General features: G+C 38.8%; 1 protein-coding gene across 2 annotated transcripts in view; it reads left to right on the forward strand.

Moving 5' to 3' along the window:
* LOC127418022 (actin-binding LIM protein 3-like) overlaps positions 1-24,414 on the forward strand; it is a 113,511-nt gene extending 89,097 nt beyond the window's left edge. The window contains exons 15-23 of one of the 2 annotated variants that reach the window (XM_051658334.1): positions 2,794-2,913; positions 3,241-3,311; positions 12,471-12,624; positions 19,477-19,506; positions 20,126-20,181; positions 21,017-21,077; positions 21,237-21,244; positions 21,895-21,975; positions 22,821-24,414. In XM_051658334.1, the coding sequence (XP_051514294.1) occupies positions 2,794-2,913; positions 3,241-3,311; positions 12,471-12,624; positions 19,477-19,506; positions 20,126-20,181; positions 21,017-21,077; positions 21,237-21,244; positions 21,895-21,975; positions 22,821-22,934 (695 nt within the window). In that variant the 3' untranslated portion in view covers positions 22,935-24,414. Of the gene's footprint in view, positions 1-2,793; positions 2,914-3,240; positions 3,312-12,470; positions 12,625-19,476; positions 19,507-20,125; positions 20,182-21,016; positions 21,078-21,233; positions 21,976-22,820 lie in introns of both variants that reach the window. The other variant, XR_007893356.1, reaches the window with a different exon arrangement.
* Positions 24,415-25,854: the final 1,440 nt, after the last annotated feature.

Below are 25,854 nucleotides of genomic sequence, written 5' to 3' on the forward strand. Positions count from 1 at the left end.
GATAAATTAAAACTTCTTTATTATTCCTAGACATTATATAATAAATTAGCAGGCACACTCATTGGTAGCTAAAAGCATAATCAAATTAGACAAAATGTTTAATAAGAAAAGGGTGATGTGAAGAAATTTGTGAATGATGGCCATTCAAATCCTGCAGAAATCTGTCGAGTTCTGTGGGCACAGATTCTGTGTTGGCCTGTCAGTAAGCATGGATAATATGTGAACTCACAGATCCAGGATGCAAGAGAGAGATGAATGTTTTAGTTTTGCACAAAGCAGCATTAATAGTGAAGATTTATTTACTTGCCAACTCAGATACTTTAAAAGTCATCTCTGTCAACGAATTTGCTCTGTTTACATTTGTATGTAGTCATGGTGATGTGAAGACCATACGAAGGCCAAGTATGCTTTAGTCTTTTGTTGTGGTAATGCACATCCCCTGGCACCACATGTTCTGCTGACACCTGGAGAACAAAACACACACACACAATAACTGCCGCAGATGTTCTTAGTTTTAGGGTATTAGAGGTGTGATATATTAAAGTGAGCACTACTGTGTTTATCCACATTTCACAAGCCTGTAATGAACACATTACAAGGATTATTTTGATACCCATATGGTGGATCTGTGCGTGTAATTGAAATGTGTAATATTGTTGTGGATTGTTTAGCTGTGTTATATGCTGAAGAGAGAAATGCTACAGAATATTAGCTCCACCATGTGGGTACCTAACTTAAAGGGATAGTTCACCCAAAAATAAAAATTGTGTCATCATTTACTCATCTTCATTTAGTTCCACACACACCCATATTACTGTGTTTCTTCCGTGGAACACAAAAAGAGGAATTGTATTGTACTGGCTGCTCTCTTCCATGCAATCACAATGAATGGAGACTGAGGCTTTCAAGTTCCTGAAAAGGATGCAAAAGCACCATTAAAGTATAAGTGATCCTTACCACTTGTTTGCTCTATACAAAGTCTTCTGATGTTGTACAATATTTTTGTGTGAAAAACAAACTAAAATTCTAGTCATTATTCAATAATACTGTTCCTCTTCAGTACGCTTGTAACTACTGTGACCGGTTCTTTGCAAGCTAGTCTCATAGAATGAACATTACTATTACTACATTTTTGCAAACTGTTATGTGCCGAATTCTATGTTTCGCCACAGTTTCTTGGTGAAATTAAAACAACAACTGTGTGTTTTATTAATTTTCACATAAATCACGAGAACAACGGTTGATTATGACTTTATAAACACTTATATTTTGCAATATTACTCACACACTGCTATGTTATGATATGAAGACACATTTACTAGAACAGATTATTTGAAAAACAATAAATTTTAACGCTTGTATTACAGAACCACCTGCATTTACACACTTATTCCAACGTGATTAGCTTGCGTGGTAGCTCACCTCATAGAGTGTTGGACTTTTGGAGTACGTGATTCAGACCAGTCACGCACGCAAGCTGACACGTGAGACGAGAGTGTGATATAAGTTACATGAGATAACGTGGTTGCTTCAGAAAAAGTGCACTTCACTTCGCATTTTGTTTTTGGACACTATCGGTTATGTTTTGGCATTGGTTAAGGGTAAGGATGTCTGTTTTGTGTCTATACCTCTCATTTGATTTTAGATTACTATTGGTTAGGTTTAGGTTAAAGTTTTAGGTTAGAGACATGCATTTTACTCATTAAACACTCTAACATTCACCTTAAAAGCCTTGTCTGATTACGACACCATTTCACTCGCTTTTCCGCCCCCCGCTGGACATTTCAGCAAAACATGTAAAAAGGCACTTCATTTTGTTTTACAAAAATGTTGCCATGGTCACGTAATGTTCATGAGATCAGGCTGGTTCTTTGAGTCAGTGAATTTAACTTGATTTTGCAAGCGAATAATTCTAATATTTCATCTTTTTTGTTGTTGTCATTTTGGAGCTTGGCAGCCACAGTCCTTATTTACTTTCATTATAGGGAAGTACAGATATTCTTTACAAAATCACATTTTGTGTTTTAAGGAAGAAATAAAGTTATATGGGTTTGGAATGACATGATGGTGAGTAAATGATGGCACAATTTTTATTCTTGGGTGAATTAGTCTTTTTAAATCTCATTGAAAACTCTTTGGAATGCAAATATTTTCTCCCTTATTCTTTTTTCCCTCTTTTTTCCCCTTACCACCTTAAATACAATTTCCTCCACCTCTGCTTTCCTCTCCCTACATTCACTCTGTAAGTATTCTCTCACTCTGTGACTTGTACATCTGTCTCCGTTTGCTCATTCGATCTCTAGTCCCCCAGTTGTGTTTTGTCTCTCATCTCTGTAAAGTCTTTAACATTAGGTATTCTGGATATTGTGTGAGGTCCGTCTTTCGCTAGTGGTGAAGACATTTTTTTGGTATACTTCATAAGAATGGGAGTTAAATGTAGTTTTGCTTTAGATGAAATTTTATATTTTTGATATTTTTTATGATCCTCTTAATGTAATTTTATAATGTAAATGTCTTTTGGCCAAATGCATTTGCTTTATATTGAGTGTTGAGAAATGGCTGTATCTTGTATTGTAGTCATTACCTCCTTCTGGGCTGTATGTAGAGTTGGATGTGGGCATTATAGCTGTAGCTGTTCTTCACTTTGCTGTGCCCCTCTCCTATTTTGCTCCATCTGTCTGAGTGTACTACCGATGTGCTGTTACATCATGGGCTGTTCCAAAGATGTGATCCTGAAAGTGTTCAGCTCATCTATATTGAACCCTCTCTCCACAGACAATCACTGCAATCCAGCTACTAAGAGCAAGACCAGTGAGGACATTGTCCAGTCCTCCAAGTTCCTAACAGCCTACCCGCCTGAACACTACCAGCACTCAGAGCCTGATTACTACGATTATACCAGCTCTCCTAAATGTAGGTGATAGATGTATTCCTAATGCACAATGTGTGCCCTTGACTGGTATTTGGCATTCTGGCATACCAACCACAATCATACAAACAGTTTCCACATACAGATCATAATAGTAAAGATCATAATAAAAGATAATAAAAGATGTAATCCCATATATAATCCCAATATATATTTTATATTTCATGTTGTTTGCTGCCTGTCAAGGCTGTTTATTGTATAACACATTGTGACTCCCTCAGAAGCTTGAACTAATTCTGTTTTATGCTTCATCAAGGCATTATTTCCTCTTTCTCACTCTTGCTTTTTCTCTCAATTTCTTTCTGTCTCAGCTTTACGTGCCCCACGGAGAAGATACTCATCAGGAGGAGAAGAGGATGGTTGGAGTCACGGTCTTCACAGAGTAAGTCACTAAAAGCACTCTCCCTCTCTCCCTCTCTCTCTCTCTCTCTTTGTGTTTCTCTCTTTCTCTGTCTTTATCTTCTCACACCATGATCCATCGTTCTCTGGCCTCAAGCCTGTAATTAAGATTTACATTCTTAACGAGATAAAGCTTTGCTGGTTTTGATTATCAGCGGTCAGCCATTAAGCCCAGGACTCTGCGTTCAGGTCTGGCGATGTAGTTGTGCTAAGAGCAGCAAGAAGGAAATTGACTGCGGGCATAAAAAGAGCCAAAGCTGCATACGCTCTAAAAATACAGAGTCACTTCTCCACCAGTGACCCCCGGAGCATGTGGGCGGGCATCAAGACCATCATAAACTACAACAGAAGAGACACTGAATGCCCCAGGGACCCGTCTCTTCCAGATGCTCTCAACACCTTTTATGCTCGATTTGAAGCCCTCAACACTTCTCCAAGCATCAGACTCACCCTAACACCAGGTGAGCAGTCCCCTAGCGTAACCATAGAGGATGTCAGGAGATCCCACTGTAGGAAAGACTGTGCACACCAGCTTGTAGAGGTATTGACTGACATCTTCAATATCTCACTCTCCCAAACAAAGGTACCATCATGCTTCAAATCTGCCATCATCATCCCTGTTCCAAAGACCACAGCAGTGTCAGATCTGAATGACTGTCGCCCTATAGCACTAACTCCGATAGTCATGAAGTGCTTTGAGAGGCTGATCATGGACTATATAAAAAGTAAAATTGACGCTAGCATCGACCTCCATCAGTATGCATATAGGATGAATAGATCAACTGCAGATGCCATCTCATATGTTGTACATCTGGCCTTCACCCACTTGGAGAGCAGGGACTCTTATTTTAGACTGCTCTTCCTAGATTTTAGTTCCGCTTTTAATACAAGCTAGAGACATTCCACTGATACACAAGCTAGAGACATTTGGGCTGAGTGCATCATTATGTAACTGGGTACTGGACTTTTTAACAAATAAGAGACAGACTGTCAGAATCCATGACATCACTTCCTCTTCCCATCATCCTCAACACTAGCTCTCCTCAGGGATGTGTCCTGAGCCCCCTGCTGTATTCTCTGCTGACCTACGACTGCTCAGCTACATTCCCGAGCACCCACATTAAGTTTGTGGATGATACAGCAGTGATAGGACTAATTTCCTGCAACGATGAGACTACAGGCTAGAGGTGGAACAACTAGAGGCTTGGTGCAGAGCCAACAACCTCTGCATCAATGTGAAGAAAAAAAAGGAAATGATTGTGGATTTCAGGAAAGTCACTAGGAGCCTTCCTGCACCTCTTTACAGGAACAGCTGTCAAGGTCGTCCCCAGCTTCAAATACCTGGGGATACACATTAATAACGACCTCACCTGGCAAGAAGTTCCATCAACGACTGTATTTCCTGAGGAGGCTCAATCGGGCTGGCCTGCTACCACAGTCCTCACATCCTTCTACAGGTGGATAGTGGAGAGCATCTTTACATCATGTGTCACAGTGTGGTACGGAAACTGCTCTGCTGCAGACAGGAAGGCTCTGCAGCGTGTAGTTAAGTCTGCACAGGGGATCACTGGATGCAGTTTTCCAACTATTGAGAACATTTAAACCAGCAGATGTAGGAACAGGGCTGACCGTATCATGAAAGACTCTTTCCACCCTGCTCATGGACTGTTTACCCTCCTTCCCTCAGGTAGAAGGCTGCGCAGCTTTAGGGCAAGAACAACCAGGCTCAGAAACAGCTTCTTTCCAGAAGCTGTCAGATTCAAAAACTTTTTTTAATGTGCAATAATACTTATACAACAGGGACTCTTTCATGTGCAGTAATACTCATAGATTACGGTCTCTCATGTGCAGTAGCATTTGAATATTTATATCCATAATTATATTCATATTTATAAATTTATTAATACTACTCATTTGCACTGTTTTTACCATTGCTAATTTGAGATTCTACGGTTGTATTGTTTTATTGTCATTGCACTTTATTGCACTGCTCTTCTTAGTTTAGATTTTAGTGTTTTTATCCTTTGCTGTTGTTTTGAGATTACTCTTTGCTTAATTTTGAGATTCTATGGTTGTATTGTTTTATTGTTTATTTATAGTACTTATCTCTGCTCCGCTTAATTTGATATTTTAGTACTTTTATTCTTTGCTGTTTGGGACCTCAGTACCTAGTTTCATTCCTTTCATGTAGCCCATGTGTTGGAATGACAATAAACTAAACTAAACTAAACAAAACTAAAATGACTGCTAATCTCCCAGATCATTTAACTTGAATTGGGAATCCATAACTGATTTTTTGAATAAGAAGATATAAAAAAAATATACTGTATGTCATATTGTTCAGTTCCATTAACAGTTCTTAAACATCTGTATTCTTCTGCTGAAGTGGGCAGAACATTAAACACTGAACACTAAAGTATGACTAATGCAGTCCATTTTGTGAACAAATGACTCCTTTGAGCTGGTTCTTTAAAATATATTGTTCAAAAAGTCTCACATAAGTTATTGGTTTGAATCCAATGAGTCAATCACTCACTAAATCAGTTGAAGCAGTTCTTTATTGATCAGTAAGTCATTACTTTCATCATGTCCATCCCAAACCGAGAGTTGTTATAGTGTTTGTTTAGTAGTTTTGCACAAACTGAAACTAGTTTGTTCGGTATGTTGCTTGGACAAATTATTGAAGGAGGGAAAGCAAATATGTGTATTTTTATTTATTTTTTCATGTAAAGTATTCAAGTGTTTTCATTTAAGTGTTCAAATTCTGCTCCACTAGCACCTCCAAACGTAATAGCGAAAATAAACATTGTCTTCAAACAGCTTTCCGAGCAAAAGTGTTCGCAGTTTTCGAGAAAATTAACCTGCAAATGGCTTATAGTTGTCTCTTCATATTAAGCTGGGATAGGAGAAAGTATTTTAACACTGATAAAGTTACACACACTAGCTTTAATATGCAGAGTCAACTATAAATAAGCCAATTTGTTGGTTGATTTCACCTAAAAGTGTTTCACTCTGGTGCTACATTCCTCCGTTTGTTTGAGCAGTGATTATATTTGCTGTTCTGACTGGTGGCACTAGTGGCGAACGTCAGCATTATGGAACTGGAATCCTCAAGTGGAACTGGAATAGGAACCAGAATTGTTAAATTTGTTATGGTTCCCATCCCTACAGCCACATCCACACTAATACTTTTTTCTGTTGAAAGCTAATTTTTTTCAGTTTCTTGATGTCATCGTTCCCTTTCAAGTCGGTCACTCGACATTACTTACGTCGAATGATGACTAGGGGTCACTCCTGAGTCCCTGATCTCTCTTTTCAGTCAAGACAATTCTGATTGGCAGATGTCTTTCAAGGTCCTCCATGCTCAGCAAGCATATAAAAGACTGGGAGAAAGACGGGCTCTTCAGAATCTTCTCCTTCAGCAGTAGAGAACATATCTCTCTCCTCACAGCCTTCGTTGTGAGTAAGCCCAGTTTCAGCGGGCAAAGTTCTCTTCAGTATTATTAGCAGTACTACGTTTGCCTACATGGGGCAAACAGAGGATCTTCATTCCTTGAGTGCCCAGCAAAGTATACCCTAATGATTATCAAAAGAGGAGTGGTATTCCTCTTGATAAAATATTGTTTTGTGTGTTAAATGTTCTTTTTTTTGCATACAAACAAAATGCAATTCTGTAATGTATATGTCCTTTTTAGGATGGGATAATCTTAAGTGTATTTAATGAACGTTTACTGTCTTTCAGGCTTGGGCAATGCCCACGATGAAGCAACGTTCAACAATGCACAGTGTATTCTCAGTGAATGCATGAGCATTGACATGCTACCCTCGTGGTAGGCGTTCTTTTGGAAGAAAGCTGCCATGTCTACAGTTCCCAACACCTCCTCTGGGGAACACAGGCAGGTGTGGCGTGAGGCTCATATATGGAGCGCAGAGAATTCAGAGAGGTTCCCGCCAGCGCAAGCTTTGCGGGCTTCCTGCTCTCCACTTGTAAGTGTTTTCATATGTGGAATATGCCAGTGACATTCTCAGTTGGATGGAAAGTTCGTTTTTGTTTAGCATATTTATTCCCAGAGGAGTGGTGTTGGAAGGCGAGGCATGTTACAGTTCAGCTGAACTGGTATATATTCTCTCTAGCAAGCAGTGCCCCGTGGGTGCCGTCCTTCCCTGAGATGCATGCTGAACTCTCCAAAAACGTTGCATGCGCACTACCGGGTTGGCACTCACTTTTCAGGAGTGAATGTCTTTAGCATGTTAAAACCAAAAAGGAGCAGAAGGGCTTTACCATCCTTCCACAAGTGGGAGAAGCGTATTTCGGCACACTTATGCCCTGTTTCTGCACCTAGTAGTGCCCTTAAATCCCATCCAAATCCTGGGGGATCTGGACGAGTAAAATCCTTGCACTCTTCAAAGGGTTGCGCATCACAACTTGCGTGGCATGCTAATGACATATCTGGGTGAAGTATCCCTCTTGATAAAATACTGTTTTGTGTGTTTTAAAAATTTAAAAAAAAATTCATACAAACAAAAGGCAACACTCGTGATATATACGTCCTTTTCTGGACGAAATAATCACAGGTGTATTTCCTGAACATTATTCTCTTTCAAGCTTGGGCAGTGCCCATGCTGAAGCAACATTCAGTGATGCAATGTATTCTCCGCAAATAGAGGATTGGGCAGCACCCACACTGAAGCAACATTCAGCGATGCAATGTATTCTCTGTGAATAGAGGATTGGGCAGCACCCACACTGAAGCAGCGTTTAGCGATGCAGTGTATTCTCTACGAATACAGGTATGATTATCAAAAGAGGAGTGGTATCCCTCTTGATAAATCTTGATTTTGTGTGTTTAAAATTTTAAATTTTTCATACAAACAAAATGTAACACTCGTGATATATACGTCCTTTTTCGGGACAGAATATACTGTAACAAGTGTATTCTCCTGAATGTTTATTGTATTTTAGGCTTGGCCAGCACCCATGCTGAAGCAACATTCAATGATTCAAAGAACGCTGCCACGTCTGCAGTTTCCCGCAACACCTCCTCTGTGGAGCACAGACAGGTGTTGTGCAAAACTCAGATGCGGAACACAGAGAATTCAGGGAGGCTCCCGCCAGCGCAAGCTTTGCGGGTCCCTTGCTCTCCATTTGTAGTATCTTCACCTATGGAATATGCCAACGAAATTCTCCGTTAGATGGAGGAGTCAATTTCCTTTGACATATCCCTTGATAACGGTTTGGCACGGCATGGTACAATTCAGCCGAACTGGTATGCATTCTCTCTAGGTGAGTGCCCCGAAAGGGGGCAGTCCTTCCTGGAGATGCACGCCAAACTCTCCAAAATGTGTCACACACCCTACTTTGTTTGCATGCATGTTTTAGGAGTGAATGCCTCTACCATGCTAAAACCAAAAATGCACTAGTGTCTCAGCTGGTCTTGTTCAGAGACGCGAATATGCATTCTTCGAAGAACGGCAAACCACAAGGAAGCACTCGCAGTTTATGAAACATTTCCTGCCGATTCGTGTAGCCACTAAAAAGCCGCTTCGCTCACGATTTTCAGTAGTGACACACCCTGCTGAAACCAAAGCTCCTCCAGCTTCAGCCCCATCAAGCAGCGCCGAAGTGGTAGTGAGACCACAGTGCCAATGACCATGACACAAAGCGTCGCGGCCAGGCTCGCGCCATGGTGGGGAAACCCAAGCAACTGGCAATGCGCTTGTCCACAGGCATGCAGTCATTTTATTATCCATCACTTGATGAACTTCAAAATTAGGGAGAATGATTCCTCTGAAAGTATTTCAGAGAGCACCTAGGTTATGGCCGCATCAGCTGCCACACTACGGTGTTCACTACACATAAGACCCCTTTGTTGGGTCCGTGCGAGAGGACTATGGAATGCATGATGTCACAGGATAACGTCGGCGTTTTCTAACGCCGCTATCAGGCAGGTGCACGCAATTTATTTTCCATCACTTGAAGAAAAAATGACTCCTCAAAAAAGGAAATTCTGGCTCCGAAATCATTTTGACCAGAACTCCAGTATAAAGAAGCTGATTCAATTGAACAACAGAGTCAGTGGTGGCATATAGAAGTACACCAGAGGGGATGGTGGTGGCGTCCAACGTTAATTTGACGCACTGTCCTCCCTGGTGGTGTCATAACACCTTTCCCAGCGATGATCAGAATGCAGAATACGCTTTCTGAATTACTGGGATGACTGGTTAATTTTAACACAGTAATAGGCTCGGTGTTGCAAGCACAGAGATACCTTGCTTGCACATCTGTAACAACTGGGTATTAAAGTCAATTGGAAAAACTGTACTCATACTGACTCAAAGAATCTAATTTCTCAGAAAGGAAATAGATTTGAGAACAATGCAAACACGTCTGGCGGACACGCGCGTCCACTCCATTATCCGCACTTGCGAGCTTCAAGTTGGGGGGAAAATGGCTCCTGAATTAATTTTCAGAAAGCTCATGGGTTGATGGCCGCCTCAATAGCAGAGACATGAGACCCCTTTAGTGCGGGGTTAGTGCGAGAGTGCCATGGGATGCATGGAGCCGCGGTAAATTACGCCTGCTGGTGACATGATGCTGTTGGCTGCACAGTCACAGTGAGAGGAAACTGAAGGTTTAACAAGCGGGTCATGGTGACCAGATGCAATGTGGCCACCACAGACACATCCAACACAGGCTTTGGGGCCCTGTGCAATAGGTGTCCAGCTTTCGGCACCTGCAGGGGTGTGAAGCTGAAATTACACATAAATTGCCTTAAGTCTATGGCAGTATTTCTGTTTCTGAATGCCTTCCATCCAGAACTCCAGTGTCTGCATGTGCTGTTCTGGTTGGACAACACATCAGTGATGGCTGATATAAACAGCCAAAGGGGGAATTCGCTCGTGCCCAATGTTGAATTTGACACGGCGTCTTCTTCTCTGAAGTCACAAACATCTAAAATCTATCCGGGCATTTCACATTCCCAGCCGATCTGCTCTTGCATCAGTGCATTCACGCCGGAGAGTGGAGACTCCATCCTCAGGTGGTCCTGTGAATTTGGGAAACAATTGGGGAAGCGGAAGTGGATCTGTTCACTTCCCAGGTGACCATACACTGCCACCTGTGGTACTCGCTGAGCCAGGCACCACCAGGAATGGATGCCTTGGCCCACAAATGGCCAGCAAAGAAACGCAAATATGCGTTTTCCCCAGTCAGCCTGATGCCTCAAGTGTTGTGCCAAATCAGGATGAATCGGGAAGCAGTGCTACTAGTCGCGCTGAATGGCCCAACCAGCCCTGGTTTCCGTAGCGGGTTGAGCTACTAAAAGCTCTATCATGGAAAATCCCACGAAAGGGAGATTTACTCTCTTAGGCACAGGGCATAATCTGGCATTCACAGCTACAGCTGTGGAAGCTATACGTTTTTTCCATTGAAAGGAACACGGGTGAAACATGGATTGTCGCACATAGTGCTTGACACCATCGCAGAAGCCAGAGCCCCCTCTACCAGGCGCCTGCATACGCTAAAGTGGCAAGTCTTCTCAGACTGGTGTGTATCACGGAACGAAAACCCAGTAGACTGCTAGGTGAACGTGATGCTTCACTTTCTTCAAGAGCGATTGATGCGGGTTTATCCCCATCAACGCTCAAGGTATTTTGCGGCTATTGCAGTGATCGTGCCCTGATTAATGGCATTTCAATAAGCAAGCATGATCTTGTTACGAAATTCCTACGGGAGTGAGGCGTATCAGATTTACTCGGCCAGTTACAGTCCCAGTGCGGGAGCTGTCCTTGGTGCTGAAAAGCTCTATACGGCTCTCAATTTGAAGCCACTGGAAATGGCGGAACTACATGTTCTCTCGTTTAAAACCTCTTTATTACTGGCTCTCGCTCCAGTAAAGTGGGTGGGTCATAGATGTTATTAAGATCGCATATGAATCACAGGGCTTGGAATGCCCTGTTGGAATTAAAGCCCACTCCACAAGAGGCATGTCTTCCTCTTGGGCATGGGTAAAAGGTCTGTCATTGTCAGACATCTGCCAAGCAGCAGGCTGAGCTTCCCTGAACACATTACTATATTTTACAGTCTAGATTTTTCCTCCCTGTCTTCACAGGTGCTCTCGGTGAAGGGAATTTGAGCTCTCATTACAATGAGTAGCACTGAAGCAATTGCCTTGTTTTAAGTTTCATTCTGAACCAAATAGAAGATTATTATCCATTGGGTAAAAACACTTCTCACTGGTTATGCAGTATAATTACTGCACTTATGGCATAAAACCCATTTGATATATTCCCTGGAGCGGTTAGATACAAATGGGAAGTATTGCTAAAGATTGACTGTAAATGATAGCAGTAATCTTATATATATACAGGATAGTGGGTCCCCAAGTATGTTTTATCTGCCTCACGTAAAGTTAGGCAGTTAGGGCATTTATTTATCTAGCAAATTTTTCCAAGATTTCATATGGGAAGATTCAACTCGTCCTTAGCTTGGTTTAAGGTGTCCTAGAATGCGGCCCCTTTTATAACCAGGATTGAAAGACTGTGATTCAATCCTCCCTCTAATAGTTCATCACCTCACCTGACGCGAGTTCTATGGAAAAGATTGGCTAAACCTCGTCTATGGCAGTGTCACTAGGTGTCACTCGCTGTCTTGGACTCTTCCCCACCCAGGTGGAGAAACGGGCTGTCTGTGAGCGGGACCTCGAAAAGACATATGCAAATCAGAATTGGTGTGATTGAAAACTATTCAGAGAGATCTGGGACTCAGGAGCGACCCCTAGTCGTCTTTCGACGTAAGGAACATCTCGTTCCCTCCTTTTATGAAACCGGGGTTACATTTCAGTAACCTAGACGTTTCCCAAAGTATGCAGTACTGGAAATAATTTTCAAAAGTCTTTGTTTTCAGTGGAGGAAAACGCCATTTCATTAAGGAAGAGAGGTGTAAACGTAGCAAAATTCTCAAACTAAAATGTATTAGTGCGGACGTGGCATACACATAACCATTTTTTAGATTCTAAATCCAAGCAATCAGAGTTTAGTTTTTGAATACTCTATTTGAATTACATTATATGCTTCAAAAGTATGTTCCCTTTTGTTTTTTCTCTATTTCTTTTGTTTGAATTGTTCTTTATCTCTGTCTCAGATTCAGGGTGGGATCGGCAGGATGATCCTGAAGGAAGAGATGAAAGCCCGCTCTGGTTCCTATGACAACGACCCCTGGGGTAGTGCGCGAAACTCCCGCAGTGGGAGCAGGGAGATGTTGCACAGCATGGGCCACAACAACACAATTAACGGCTGTAAGTGCTCCACTACAAGCACAGATCAGAGAAGAGTGGTGTAAGTTTGTGTGTAAAGGGGGTCATTGTAGTGTCATCAATAGGTGTTTAAAAACAGAGCATAATTTATTGTAACATTGTCATCTCCGTCACTGTGTTTGGTTCTTTAAAGGCAGACCTACCACTTGTGTTAAGTAAGACCACTTCTCCCTTCCCACAATATCCTCTGGGGAAAAACATTGATGGCAACAGGTGCGGTGTGGTTTTGACTGTGTATGCAGTATTGGAGTTGTTTGCTTGACTTCAGTATGGTTTTCATTATGCAGTGAAAGGTGGTGAGGTCAATGAAAATGTGACACTGGGCCATCTCATTAAGGCTGTGAAGCTCTGGAACGCTTTATAGTAAAGGCAGGCTTGAGTTAATCAAGTGACACAGGCAGCATATGCTGATACAATAGTGTGTTACTGGGAGGGGAAATTCTGAGGGTTTCAGGAATAGTGCAGACACAGCAGAAAAAAAAACTAAAAAAAAAACTATTACGACACTACAAAAGATGCAGTGAAATACACCTTTCTCTTCCAACTAAATTCTTTCATGCACTCTCTCACTCTCTTTCACACACACACTCACTATATTGTTGACCGATTTAGGTTTCTCATTGGCCCATTCTATACTGATATCTAGAGATCAAGGTGGTCAATGGCCATCTTGCCGATATACAGTATAATAAAATTTACTGATAACAAATGAGAAACACAAAATAAAGCACAACAGTGCCTGTCCACTTTTTAATCCGTACTGGTTGCGGGAGTATTTTTCCCATTCATTTTTTTCCATAAGTATTTCATAAAGTACTTCATGAAAGAGTTCAAAGGCATGAACCAAACCAACTAGCTCCGAGGTGAACCACAACATTACAAAATGTAATTTGAAGCAAAAATGTATTTGAGAATCAGACAAAAAGAAAAAGGTACAAGACTGTGTATAACGTCTTTGATGAGGGAATGAACTACAATCCCATAAAGCATTGCGAATTACGTAAACAAAATAAAAATGATGGAAAAAATATAAAACTATTGATTTAAAGTTGTTGATTACAAGTATAGAAACAATACAGTGTAAGTTATTGCTAAATATTCAGATGGTTGTGAAGTCATTCACTATAAAATCTGCTTTGAAATGCAATTATAAAAAAAATGAAGCTAAAATAACACAAATGAATGGTTTCAAAAGAAGCATATATCATAGATTAACAACCTCTGAGCTCACGGTAGGTCTGTCTTTAAACGTGTATAAGTTAGCATAAAAAATCTATTCCCCTATGGAAAAAAAATGAATGGGATTTTTATTGCCAGAACCAGACTACTGTGCTCTATTGATGAAATGAAATGACATATATTATTTGACAGAATATGTACTTATAATTTACTAAAATATTTGAAAATGTGCATTAACCATTGAAATTCCTTTTTTACATTGAGAAGCTGTTGGTAGATGAACTGACACAAAGGCAAATTACCACATCTATTATTTGGTCCCAATAACTCCAAAGTAGCCAAACATTTACCAATTAATTATCCTGGCCGACATACTGGTCTATCTTGGTTAGAATGTTAGAGAGTCAGGGATGATCTTAATGTATTGCAACAGAGTGAAATATTCTCCTAGAAATGTCTTAAATGTGATTGTAACTAATCCACTCTTAGGGGGTCACAAACATTTTTACAGAAGATGATCGGATCTGAACCATTTCCAAAGTATTTTTTTTTTCTTTTATTCTCCTTTGCCTCTCAATCAATTTTCCCCTCTAATTAAAAGCTCTGTTCTTTTCTCCTCCCTCAATATGTCTTTCCTTCATCTCTTTCTCCATTTCTCTTCATGTGCATGTGAGCATGCTGCTCTCCTTAATTCTATTTCTGTGTGTATCTCATGGGGAAGTACACAAAGCATCTGGAATTTTCCCCTCCCTCCCTTTAGTTCCCTGTTTTCCTCTGCTTTCCATACATGCATCTGGCTCCACTCTTCCCGTATCTCCCTCCCCTATATCCATCGCTGCGTTTTCCAATGCCTGGTGCAGCCCGTGCTGATGTCCCATGTTCCCTTTTATTCATCAATAGTAGTAAGGGGTGGCAAGCTTTTTCCATTACTACACATCACATGAATTAGATAAGGTGAGAAAATTCATATTTTTCATCAAATTCATTATTCATACACAGCTGAGATAATGCAGAAGTGATGTCATGTGGAGTGCAATTTTAAGGCAGATAGGTAAAAAAAAAATGGCAATAAACACATTTAAGCTAATGCTGCCAATGACAAACCACAAGTACAAAACAAGATGGATTGTGGGTAAGAGTCTGTAGAGATAAATAAAACATTAGCCAGACATTAGCCTTGGGACTTTGAATGGTCATTGTAGTCTTGTGAAGCCAAAAGGAAAAGGAGGAGGTGTTCAAAGAGTACATTGTTTTCCAGTTCAGTTTTCAGTCTTTCAAAAGCTAAAAATAAATAAATAAATAAAGTTTTATACATTGTTTGAAGATCATGGCAAGCTCAATGTTTTAATAAATGAGGTTTATAATTAAATAACAAAATATCAAACCAAGTGGAATTTATTTGAATGATAAATTGAATGATAGTTCAAGTTTAAGTTTGAAATTTTCAAATAGATCATGAAGTTAACATAACATTATGATAAATGTTTTTAATATATATATATATATATATATATATATATATATATATATATATATATATATACTGTATATTGTAAGTATTTTAATGTTAGTATATAGTAGTTAAAGACACTGTGGGAGATGGGCATGGGCGTGGCCGAGCGACGTCTGTGGAGAGCGAGGCCGGGAGAGAGAGAGAACGATAAGGATTGACACCTGGGGGAAATTATATCTGACAGCTGTGTTGTGTTAACAGTGAAAGCTGGAGGGAGATAAAAGAGGAGCGGAGTCACAGTGAAGAGAGAGGAGAGACCTGAAGCTGAAAATGCTGTGGACAGCAGCGTGTGTTTACGTTTATGTTTATTTGAAACCTTGGAATGAGGACTTTATGTTGAGTTTTTGTGTGAAAGCAGAAGAAATAAATCACCCTGAAGTGTGAGCTGGTCCCCGCTTCCTAATTTCCCCCTTTAAATAACCTAAGAGTGTCACAGACACCTAATATAAAGTGTTACTGGTTAATTTGGTAGAACATCCGTGTGAACTTAAGGGGAACTGACCTTATGAATCCAATAAAAAAACACCTTGGCATCAGGTGAGTGTAGTTAATTTAGAGGAAAGGTGAAAAATCATTTGTTTGTTCAGTTTGCTTTATCTTTTTTATGTTTTATTTTGTAATGTAATGACATTCATTAATTTTTAAGTGTGGCTTTAGTGTCCAAATTATTTTTGTTACCCCTGTATATAGTTGAAGTCAGAAGTGTACATACACCTTAGCCAAATATATTTAAACTCAGTTTTTCACAATTCATGACATTCAATCATAGAAAACATTCCCTGTTTAAGGGCAGTTAGGATCACTACTTTAAGAATGCGAAATGTCAGAATAATAGTAGAGAGAATGATTTATTTCAGCTTTTATTTCTTTCATCACATTCGAAGTGGATCAGAAATTACATACACTTTATTAGTATTTGGTAGCATTGACTTTAAATTGTTTAACTTGGGTCAAACGTTTTGGGTAGCCTTCCACAAACTTCTCACAATAAGTTGCTGGAATTTTGGCCCATTCCTCCAGACAGAACTAGTGTAACTGAGCCAGGTTTGTAGGCCTCCTTGCTCGCACATGCAACGGATTGAGGTCAGGGCTTTGTGATGGCAACTCCAATACCTTGTTGTCCTTAAGCCATTTTGCCACAACTTTGGAGGTATGCTTGGGGTCATTGTCCATTTGGAAGGCCCATTTGTGACTAAGCTTTAATTTCCTGGCTGATGTCTTGAGATGTTGCTTCAATATATCCACATAATTTTCCTTCCTTCATGATGCCATCTATTTTGTGAAGTGCACCAGTCCCTACTGCAGCAAAGCACCCCAACAACATGATGCTGCCACCCCCATGCTTCACGGTTGGGATGGTGTTCTTCTGCTTGCAAGTCTCACCCTTTTTCCTCCAAACATAACGATGGTCATTATGGCCAAACAGTAAAAATTTTGATTCATCAGACCAGAGGACATTTCTCCAAAAAGTAAGATCTTTGTCCCCATGTGCACTTACAAACTGTAGTCTGGCTTTTTTATGGCAGTTGTGGAGCAGTGGCTTCTTTCTTGCTGAGCAGCCTTTCAGGTTATGTCGATATAGGACTCGTTTTACTATGGATATAGATACTTGTCTACCTGTTTCCTCCAGCATCTTCACAAGGTCCTTTGCTGTTGTTCTGGGATTGATTTGCATTTTTCACACCAAACTTTGTTCATCTCTAGGAGACAGAATGCGTCTCCTTCCTGAACGGTATGATGACTGCGTGGTCCCATGGTGTTTATACTTGCGTATTATTGTTTGTATAGATGAACGTGGTACCTTCATGCATTTGGAAATTGCTCCCAAGGATAAACCAAACTTGTGGAGGTCCACAACCTTTTTTCTGAGGTCTTGGAAAATGTATTTTGATTTTCCCATGATGTTAAGCAAAGAGGCACTGAGTTTGAAGGTAGGCCTTAAAATACATCCACAGGTACACCACCAGTTCAGTACACCTCCTATCAGAAACTAATTGTCTAAAGTATTGACATCATTTTCTGGAATTTTCCAAGCTGCTTAAAGGCACAGTTAACTTAGTGTATGTAAACTTCTGACCCACTGGAATTGTGATATAGTCAATTAAAAGTGAAACAATCTGTCTGTAAACATTTGTTGGATAAATGACTTGTGTCATGCACAAAGTAGATATCCTAAACAACTTGACAAAACTATAGTTTGCTAATATAATCGGTTGAGTCGTTAAAAAATTAGTTTTAATGACTTCAACCTAAGTGTATGTAAATTTCTGACTTCAACTGTATTTTTTTTTTTTATTAAAGGCACCTCTTATTATTTTGGGGAGTTAATTAAGACATTTTGTCATATGATTAGCCAGATAAGAAATAAAAAATACTTAATCCCTGTTAAACATTATCTGTGAATTGACTATATAATTTTTCTTCTTCAGTTGCTGTTGTGAAATTCTGGATTTTGCTTTTGCTTCTTAAACTTTTTCATGTCCAGTTTGTTTGAGAAAGAGAGGTACCTCATTTGCATCCATAACTTTCCTCTTGTTTCCTTTGCTCATTTCTTTTCTTTCCTTTTTCCCTTTCTGTCCTTTCGCTGCTGTCGTTTTTTGCTTTCATCAGTGTTCTTCAGGCTCATTGAGTACTTTGATGTGCCTTGTTTCATTGTGGCTAGTAGCCTGCTTTCTGTTCTGTGTATTTACAGTTTTGAGACTTTTGAAATCATACTTTCAGCAGTCCCATAACTCAAGAGACTTAAAGACACAATATAAACCAGTGTTTCTCAACTGGTGGGTGGCAACCCAAAAGTGGGTCGCAGGTCTATTCGGACTGGGTCGCAGACAGCAGGAAAAGAACAATGCCATGGTTCTCCCGTTGAAGATTGTTCGGCGGCCGCCCAAGTGATAGAGATTATTTAATGATAATATAATGTTTAATGAAGAGATTTAATGATAATCTCACATTCAGTTAAAGTCTTCTCATCTGCACTGTGATATTTTCACGGTGCGATTAAAGCTTTCGTGTGAGTGTAACCGTAATGGTACCAGCTCGTGCTAATGATCTGCTGTGCTCTCTGACATGCATGCGCAGCAACCGGGCTTCCCTCAATATTACAGCGCGCAGACCTCAAAACTGATGTGACCCATTTCAATTCTAGTGAGACTTTTCTAGTTTAAAGCATTACGGAGGAAGTCAAGTCAAACCCATCAAACAGGCAGCCCTGACATGCCAAACAGCACTGAGGAGGAAAAGTAAATTTTTAATTTAAAAATTAAAAATCATTACCCATCATCACCTGTACTAAGTTTCACGATTTTACATGAGTAAAAGTAACTGTTCTATTTAGATTTTTTTATATAGTTTCATATGAAATAATCTATAGGTAGAATCTATTAGACCTCATTTTATATCAACATTTGCAGTTGTAGTTAAAGTTTCAAAATGTGTTTCGGCTTGTATTTTTTTATTTATTTATTTTTTTTATTTTATCGATACTATAATTTATTATTATTATTACTATTATTTAAGACTAGCTACGTTGACCTAACCATGGTAATGAGGAGCATTTCCTCCTGTGTGATATGTATGTTCTGTTTGAATGTTGTTTGAAATTAGGAAACAAATGGGATAATAATGGGCTCATAGCCTATAAATAAATATACTCTTCAGTTTTTAAAAGGGGGGAGAGAACAATTCATGTAGCTTTTGTTGTTTACCTCAACAACAAAAATAATGCCACTTGATGCATGCCCTTATACTTGAAAACCATGATCAAAACTATGCAAGATAAAAGGAAATGTGACCCAGGATACATTAAATACAGGTTACGTTTTTACTATAGTGGGTCGCCACTTGACTTCCAATGGAAAATCTGGGTCCCGAAGCAAAACCAGTTGAGAACCACTGATATAAACCAATAAATGCACATTTAGGTTTCTTCACACTGTTATGCACACTACACTTAGTTTAAGGGTAAAGATGGTTTATTTTGGAAGAACACACATAAAGCACTTGCATACAGGTCTACAGCTACATTGTCTTGTTTGCCCTGAATAAATGACTTTATTACATGAACTAAATGAATAATTATTAATATGGAATTTATTATCAAAATTCTTTGTAGATTATAATGTTTTTTTTTTTTTTTTTTTTAGCTCCTCGGACAAACATTACCGCTGAAAATGGTGAGTGACTCTTAAGGTCAGTCTTCAATGTCCCCTGTGCAAAAAGTGATGAGGATTTAGAATGAGGGTTTAAGCATTAGAATAATGGCAGGACCTGCTGCTGGATTTCACTAGTCAGGGATTAACAGGAGGGAGGGTAGGGAATTAAAAATTTAAGAGTTATTATAGTATTACATTTTAGCATATACTGTACATTTTTAATTATTGTTCTGAAGACTCCAAGATATGCAGAATGAAGTTTTTGTAGCACAGATGTGGGCATATATACTGTAGGTACCGGTTTCAAACATCAGAAGGGATGATCCAATTGTTGGATTCCACTATCACCAATGAGATGTATTAAGATGGGACTTTTAACCCCAAAAGAATGGTCCTTGTAGTAAGTGTGCTGTAACTTTACCTTACTTTAAAAATGTCTGAAATGTCTGCTTAATAAGAAACATCTGATAAATACGTGCAGAATAGGCAACATACTGTAGATTTTAACATGGTAACTAGCTCCCTCTACTGTCCACTAATGGATGAGGTTTTCAACTTTGACCACATACAGAGATTTTTTTAATCATACTTGTTTGTTGTTATGATATCTTTTTTTTTTTTTTTTTTTTTTTTTTTGAAGACTACATTTCCAAATCAGCATCTTTACCAGGATATGGCAGGAATGGATTGCATAGGGTAAGATACCTTTTTAAACCACAAATATCATACCAAATGCCTTTACTTGAATCAGACAGGGTCTGAGGGTCCCTAATATCATGGAAAACCTGGAAATATAAAGGTTTTATATTTTAATATAAAGTTTTTTTTTTAATATAAAATATAAAGTGGTTAATATAAAATTTTTAAAGTTGTGCTTTCCAAAAATTAATCAATTCTTACAAGTCTAAAATGAACATATATTTTTTCTACTTATGCTCTGCTATAAAATATTTCATTGGCTAGATGTTACTGTTGAGTTGATTAAAACTTTCTTGCAATAGTGATGTTCGATTTGTGAGAGAATCACTTTTGAGTCATTTAATAGTCTGAATGACTCCTTAGAGAATCGTTCAGAATCAAAATTGTGAATATCCAGTAATCACAAATGACTGGAAAGGTCTTAGAAAAGTAATGGAAATTCATTGGTCAAAAAGTGTGGGAACCCTGTTATTTGAGCAACTTATGTTTGCATTTAAATATATAGTTCACCCAAAAATGAAAATTCTCTGATTACTGTATTTACTCACCCTCATGATATCCCAAGTGTGTTTGACTTTCTTTCTTCACCAGAACACATTTGAAGAAAAATAGAAAAAGTTATTTTTCTGTTTTTCTTCAAATGTGTTCTGGAGAAGAAAGAAAGTCATACATACCTGGGATATCATGAGGGTGAGTAAATAATGAGATAATTAATGAGAGAATTGGGTGAACTATCCCTTTAAGTCAAGTAACTGGATTGGCAGTGCTGCAAAAGCGGTGTGAATTGAAGGTTTACCCACAATTTGTTTACTGGTTTGTTTGGTTTTTCTAGCCACAAAGTGCCGACTACTTTCAGTATGACAGTAGCAGTGAAGTCAACTGGGGAATCAGAGGTGGGTAAAAGAGCTCTGTTCTTTTATTATTTGTATTATTTTAACATACTTTATTTTGATAACATATTTTGGAGTAAATGATTTGATGAAATGATGGAGTCTATTTCTTACAGAAATTAGTTCAAACTGAAAGTTTATTTTTTCTTTTTTTCCCAGCAGAGTACAAGGTAAGGGAGATGGTTCAAATTTACCAGAGCATTAAAGAGGGTCTGGAGAGACAATAAAGCATCCCGGTTCAGAGACACTCTTGAAACATTAGCCTACTGCTGACTCCAGAGGAAAACTCAGATTTACAGTATGTCAGTCTAATGAACCCTGATAGGTCAAAACAACGTCCTGCTGGTCAAAGCATGTGGAAACTAGAGTCTGGAGAAATCAGTGCTTCCAGGTCAGAAGGCCACTGTGTAATTCCCCAGCTGGCCCTTAGTTGGTCGGGGACGACAGGATAGCCAGAGGCCATGGAGTGGTCAGGTGTTTGTTTGACCTCTGTGCTCTTGGTTGGGTGAGAACTATATTGTTCTGTATGGTGCCGCTTCCTGTCTGTGTTACAGCTACTGTGCCAGATGCTCTGAACCTAAAAAAAAAGGGATTTCCTTTCGTTTCCATAAGTGAGAGGAAAAGGTGTTCCACCAATGCACAGACGGCTCTGAGAACAATGCTTAGATTTCCATTAGTGATCAGTGAAAAAGCCTGTTATTATTGTCAAATAAGCAAGACAAACAGAAATAATATTAATATGTTAAAAATGAAGTAAACATGTTTAAGCTAATACATTGTAATGTTTAAAATGAGATGCATTGCTTCTCTTTCACCACAGATTTACCCATATGAAGCACTTATTGTGACCACTAGAGGGCGAAACAAATTGCCAAGGGATGTAGACAGGGCCAGATTGGAGGTAAATCACAAATCCATATATTAAAGGAACTGTGACACATTGGACTCCACTTAGACTTGTGTTTTGTGCTGTCCACTTGTGATCGGATCATGTTAAACAAATCTTAACACCAGGTGTGAACGAGGTCACAGTGGCCGCATTTACACTGTCAAACAATTCCACAGACATCTTGCACAGATCAGATCTTCTTGCATGCATGTAAAAAGCAAACACAGTTATGAAAGCAGAATTTTTGGCTTTTTTGGGGGGGATAAGTATCTGATGTCTGGTCATCACTCATATCTGATTCTCCTCTTAATTCAGGATTTTCTGTTATTGTTACACAACATATCAGGTAAAGTTACTGCATGCATAGGAATTCTTGTGCATGGAGGGAGATTAAAATTATATGCATTTATTTATTTATTTAAATATAAAAAATAAAAAAAAGATTATAAAATCTATTTTAGAGATGTATTTACTTAGTTGTGAAATACTGAATTCCCTCATGTCGGCATGTATAATTATCTATTACAATAAACCTTCCTCATGCTCACGTAGTCCGTTTTATTTAGTTAAGAGCAAGCCAAACTGCACAGTGCACACCAATATCTCTGCAAACCCACTGATACTGCAGTGAAGATTGATTATTAATGTAAACAATCGGTTATATCAAAAGTAAATGTGAAAAATCCAATATGGGTCAAAATATCAGATCTGTGCATTAGGTCTTGCAGTGTAAATGCAGCCAGGGAGTTGTCTATAGCTTAAAAAACAAAGCTAAAAACAAACTGAGACATTTTTATAAGAATTGAAGAGGAACCAAAACATGAAAACATTCAGTAATAAACACCTTGTCATTTCAGCGACATCTTTCCCCTGAAGAGTTTTATCAAGTGTTTGGGATGACAATGACAGAGTTTGACCGGCTGGCACTGTGGAAGAGGAATGAGATGAAGAAACAAGCCAGGCTGTTCTAGTGTGCCTGCCCCACACACCCAGAGACCTGAATACCTGTTTCAGTCTAACTAAACAAACAAATCCTGTGTCTCAGGCCTATAGTAATGCCTGGACTGTACCGAGAAATTGTGCAACTCTCCTGTTTGATGGGGCATATAAATAATTAGACAGGCTAGAATACCTGAAAAAGAAAGACAGAAAACAAAATACCATGTTGGGATCATTTACTTGAGTAAAGTGGTTCTTTGACACATTTTTATTTAGTTTCTGAATGACAAAGATAAAAAATAACAAAAAATAATAATAAATCAGGAATTGGAAGGATTTTAAATAATGCCTTATGTTCTCAGTTCATTTATGCACCGGCAAAGTGAGTGATCAGAATGTAGATACAATTATATAGTTACTATTATGTGAGTGGATGGATAGTCTGATATTATCCATCTTAAACTCAAAAATTAAACAAGCATATTATTTTGAAATATTTAATTTTATTTTTTCAGTTCTTTTATTTCACTGTTCTATAAGGACTACATAAGCTTAGAAGTGGTGAAATCATAAATAAGCGATGATTTGCTCGACAATGAATAACCAAAGTCTGACTGTTATTTGTATAGTAAGCAGAAGAAATTGAGCACTATTCAGTGCTGTACTTTGTTCAGGTCATTTTCAAAGAAATAACAAATATTGAATGTATACTTTTTACACAAAAAGACTTTAGGATTATTAGACTGTAAGTATGCTGAGCCATACATTGGATATTGTGATGGTAGAGATATGTACAGTATATGGCTTATGTTTGATATAGACCATAAAGAAGAAACCGATACTTCAAAAGAATCATGGTGCAAATTTTTTTTTTTTTTTTTTTTTTTTTGCTCTTGAAAAAGATTCTGTTTTAGAATATTTAACATCACCCCTGGTACAATGGAGCAGAAAAATGTGATACATTAAAAGAGGTTTAGTATCTTTTTGGTTCATGCCAAGGCAATTCCTGTGTTGTCAAATGATCTGATCTTAAGTTATGATGCAGATTAAGTAAATATGGATTGTCTGGACAATGAAAGGGATGGCATGTTCACAATCACGTATTATTTGACTGAAATATACATCTGACCAATGCAGCGAGTAACATAATAACCTGTAACTGTGATTAGGACCAAACAATAACTATGGGGTCTTTCATACCCAGAGATAATGACATCCTCAACTGATTACAGTAGTTTTGTACCTCACTGACAAACAGGTACAACCATCATGGTTTCTGCCTTTGTGTGTAGTGTTTACAACCTGTTTGCCCAATAGATGAAGTGTTCCATTAATTTCATAGTGAAGGAAGTGAGCTAGAATCAAAAAATCATATTTTTGATTCTCTCTTTTTTTTAAATCAATACTACTACCATGCTAACATTATTTATCTGTCAGTTTCAATAGATGATGTACATGTTATATTGAAATAAAAGTTTTGTTTTCTTGTGTAAAACTGTATTTTTCTCGATTCTGTAATAAGTGGCATGAAAACCGGTTAGAGGCAGCCGTATGTGCAGGTTTTTGGAGGGAAGTCTTCACCTCTGTGTAGCTTCATTCCAAGTGTACCTGGCTGCAGCTTGCAGAACGGGGTGGGGCTACACTTGTCGCTCCGCCCATAACTTACTCTCATTGGCTTGGTCATCTTTCCTATACATGATAGGCAATGTGTTTTAAAATAGTTTAGCCAGATAATTTTGATTAAAGTGAATACCTCACGTGTCATTTCAAACAAATGTAGTAGCCTAGGTCTGAGCAGCATATTGTTGTTTCAGAGCACAGTAATCGTGCTGAAAACACGAGCACAGGGGAAAATGACTAATCCTACCATGGCGAAGATTCAACTCTAATATAAATGCAGTCGTATTTGGTGTGTTAAAATAGTTTAGCCAGATCATTTTGATTTTAGTGCTTTGACTCGTAAGTGATATGACTTTGTGTTGCAGGCTACCTCATGTATCATGTCAAACAAATATAGTAGACTGAGTCACATGGACTGATTAACAAATTGTGTTGATGTGTCTCTTGTCATTCAAATCTGTAAATCAAAAAATGGTGCAATTTAGCAAAGCCTTCATTAGAACGCATGTTTAGAGAAATGAATTAAAATAATTATAAATTATGTTAATTCTTTAATATCACCATAGAGAGAAAATGAAAAAAAGTGTATCAGCATAGTTTTAAAATAAACATTTTAATATATCCAAGAAGACACAATTGTTATTAAATTATTATTTTCTGATGCAAATCCATATGGGTTATGAAATCCAACAGCACCATCTACTGTAAATCAACTGCAAATTACATTCCAGTTCTCACAAAAGTAAAGGTGCACTCAGCTTATTCCTGAGAAACACTGTTGACATTCGAACTCAGCTGTCAAAACAAACACACCCCTCCCTTCAGTGCTCATTTGGAAGCTCCGCCCCCCAAATTCATGCACGCCAGACGGTTTTACGCACACCAGCTCCAGGCACTCACAACTCTCCTGCTAGTACATCTAACATCAATCACAACAACAGCATATATGGGTTCTGTGAAACATAGCAACATTTATGTTGCCCACTTATCAAGAAGAAAAAGAGCGACTTCTGCATCCGTCTTTAAGCCTTTTAACTCTCGGAGGTCTCTCCACTGCTGAAAAGCCTCACCGATGTTGACGCGGCTCCTAGACCTCGACTTATCATAATCCTTCTTCTTTAGTTTATCTTCTGCTGACCTTTTTCTCTTGGTCTTTTTCTCAGCCATTTGTCCTCCGTGGACTTTAGAAAGTTCGCATCAGCCAGATTTGCCATCGCTCTTCTAATGAATTTCCCTCTCGCTCTGCCCCCACCACCCATCCTGTGCACGTGCAAGAACCACCCCCTGTTGCTGATTGGCTGGAGTAGTGTTGTGTGGAACGGTCCGATCCAC

Source organism: Myxocyprinus asiaticus, chromosome 27, assembly GCF_019703515.2.
Source record: "Myxocyprinus asiaticus isolate MX2 ecotype Aquarium Trade chromosome 27, UBuf_Myxa_2, whole genome shotgun sequence".
NCBI lineage: Eukaryota > Metazoa > Chordata > Actinopteri > Cypriniformes > Catostomidae > Myxocyprinus > Myxocyprinus asiaticus.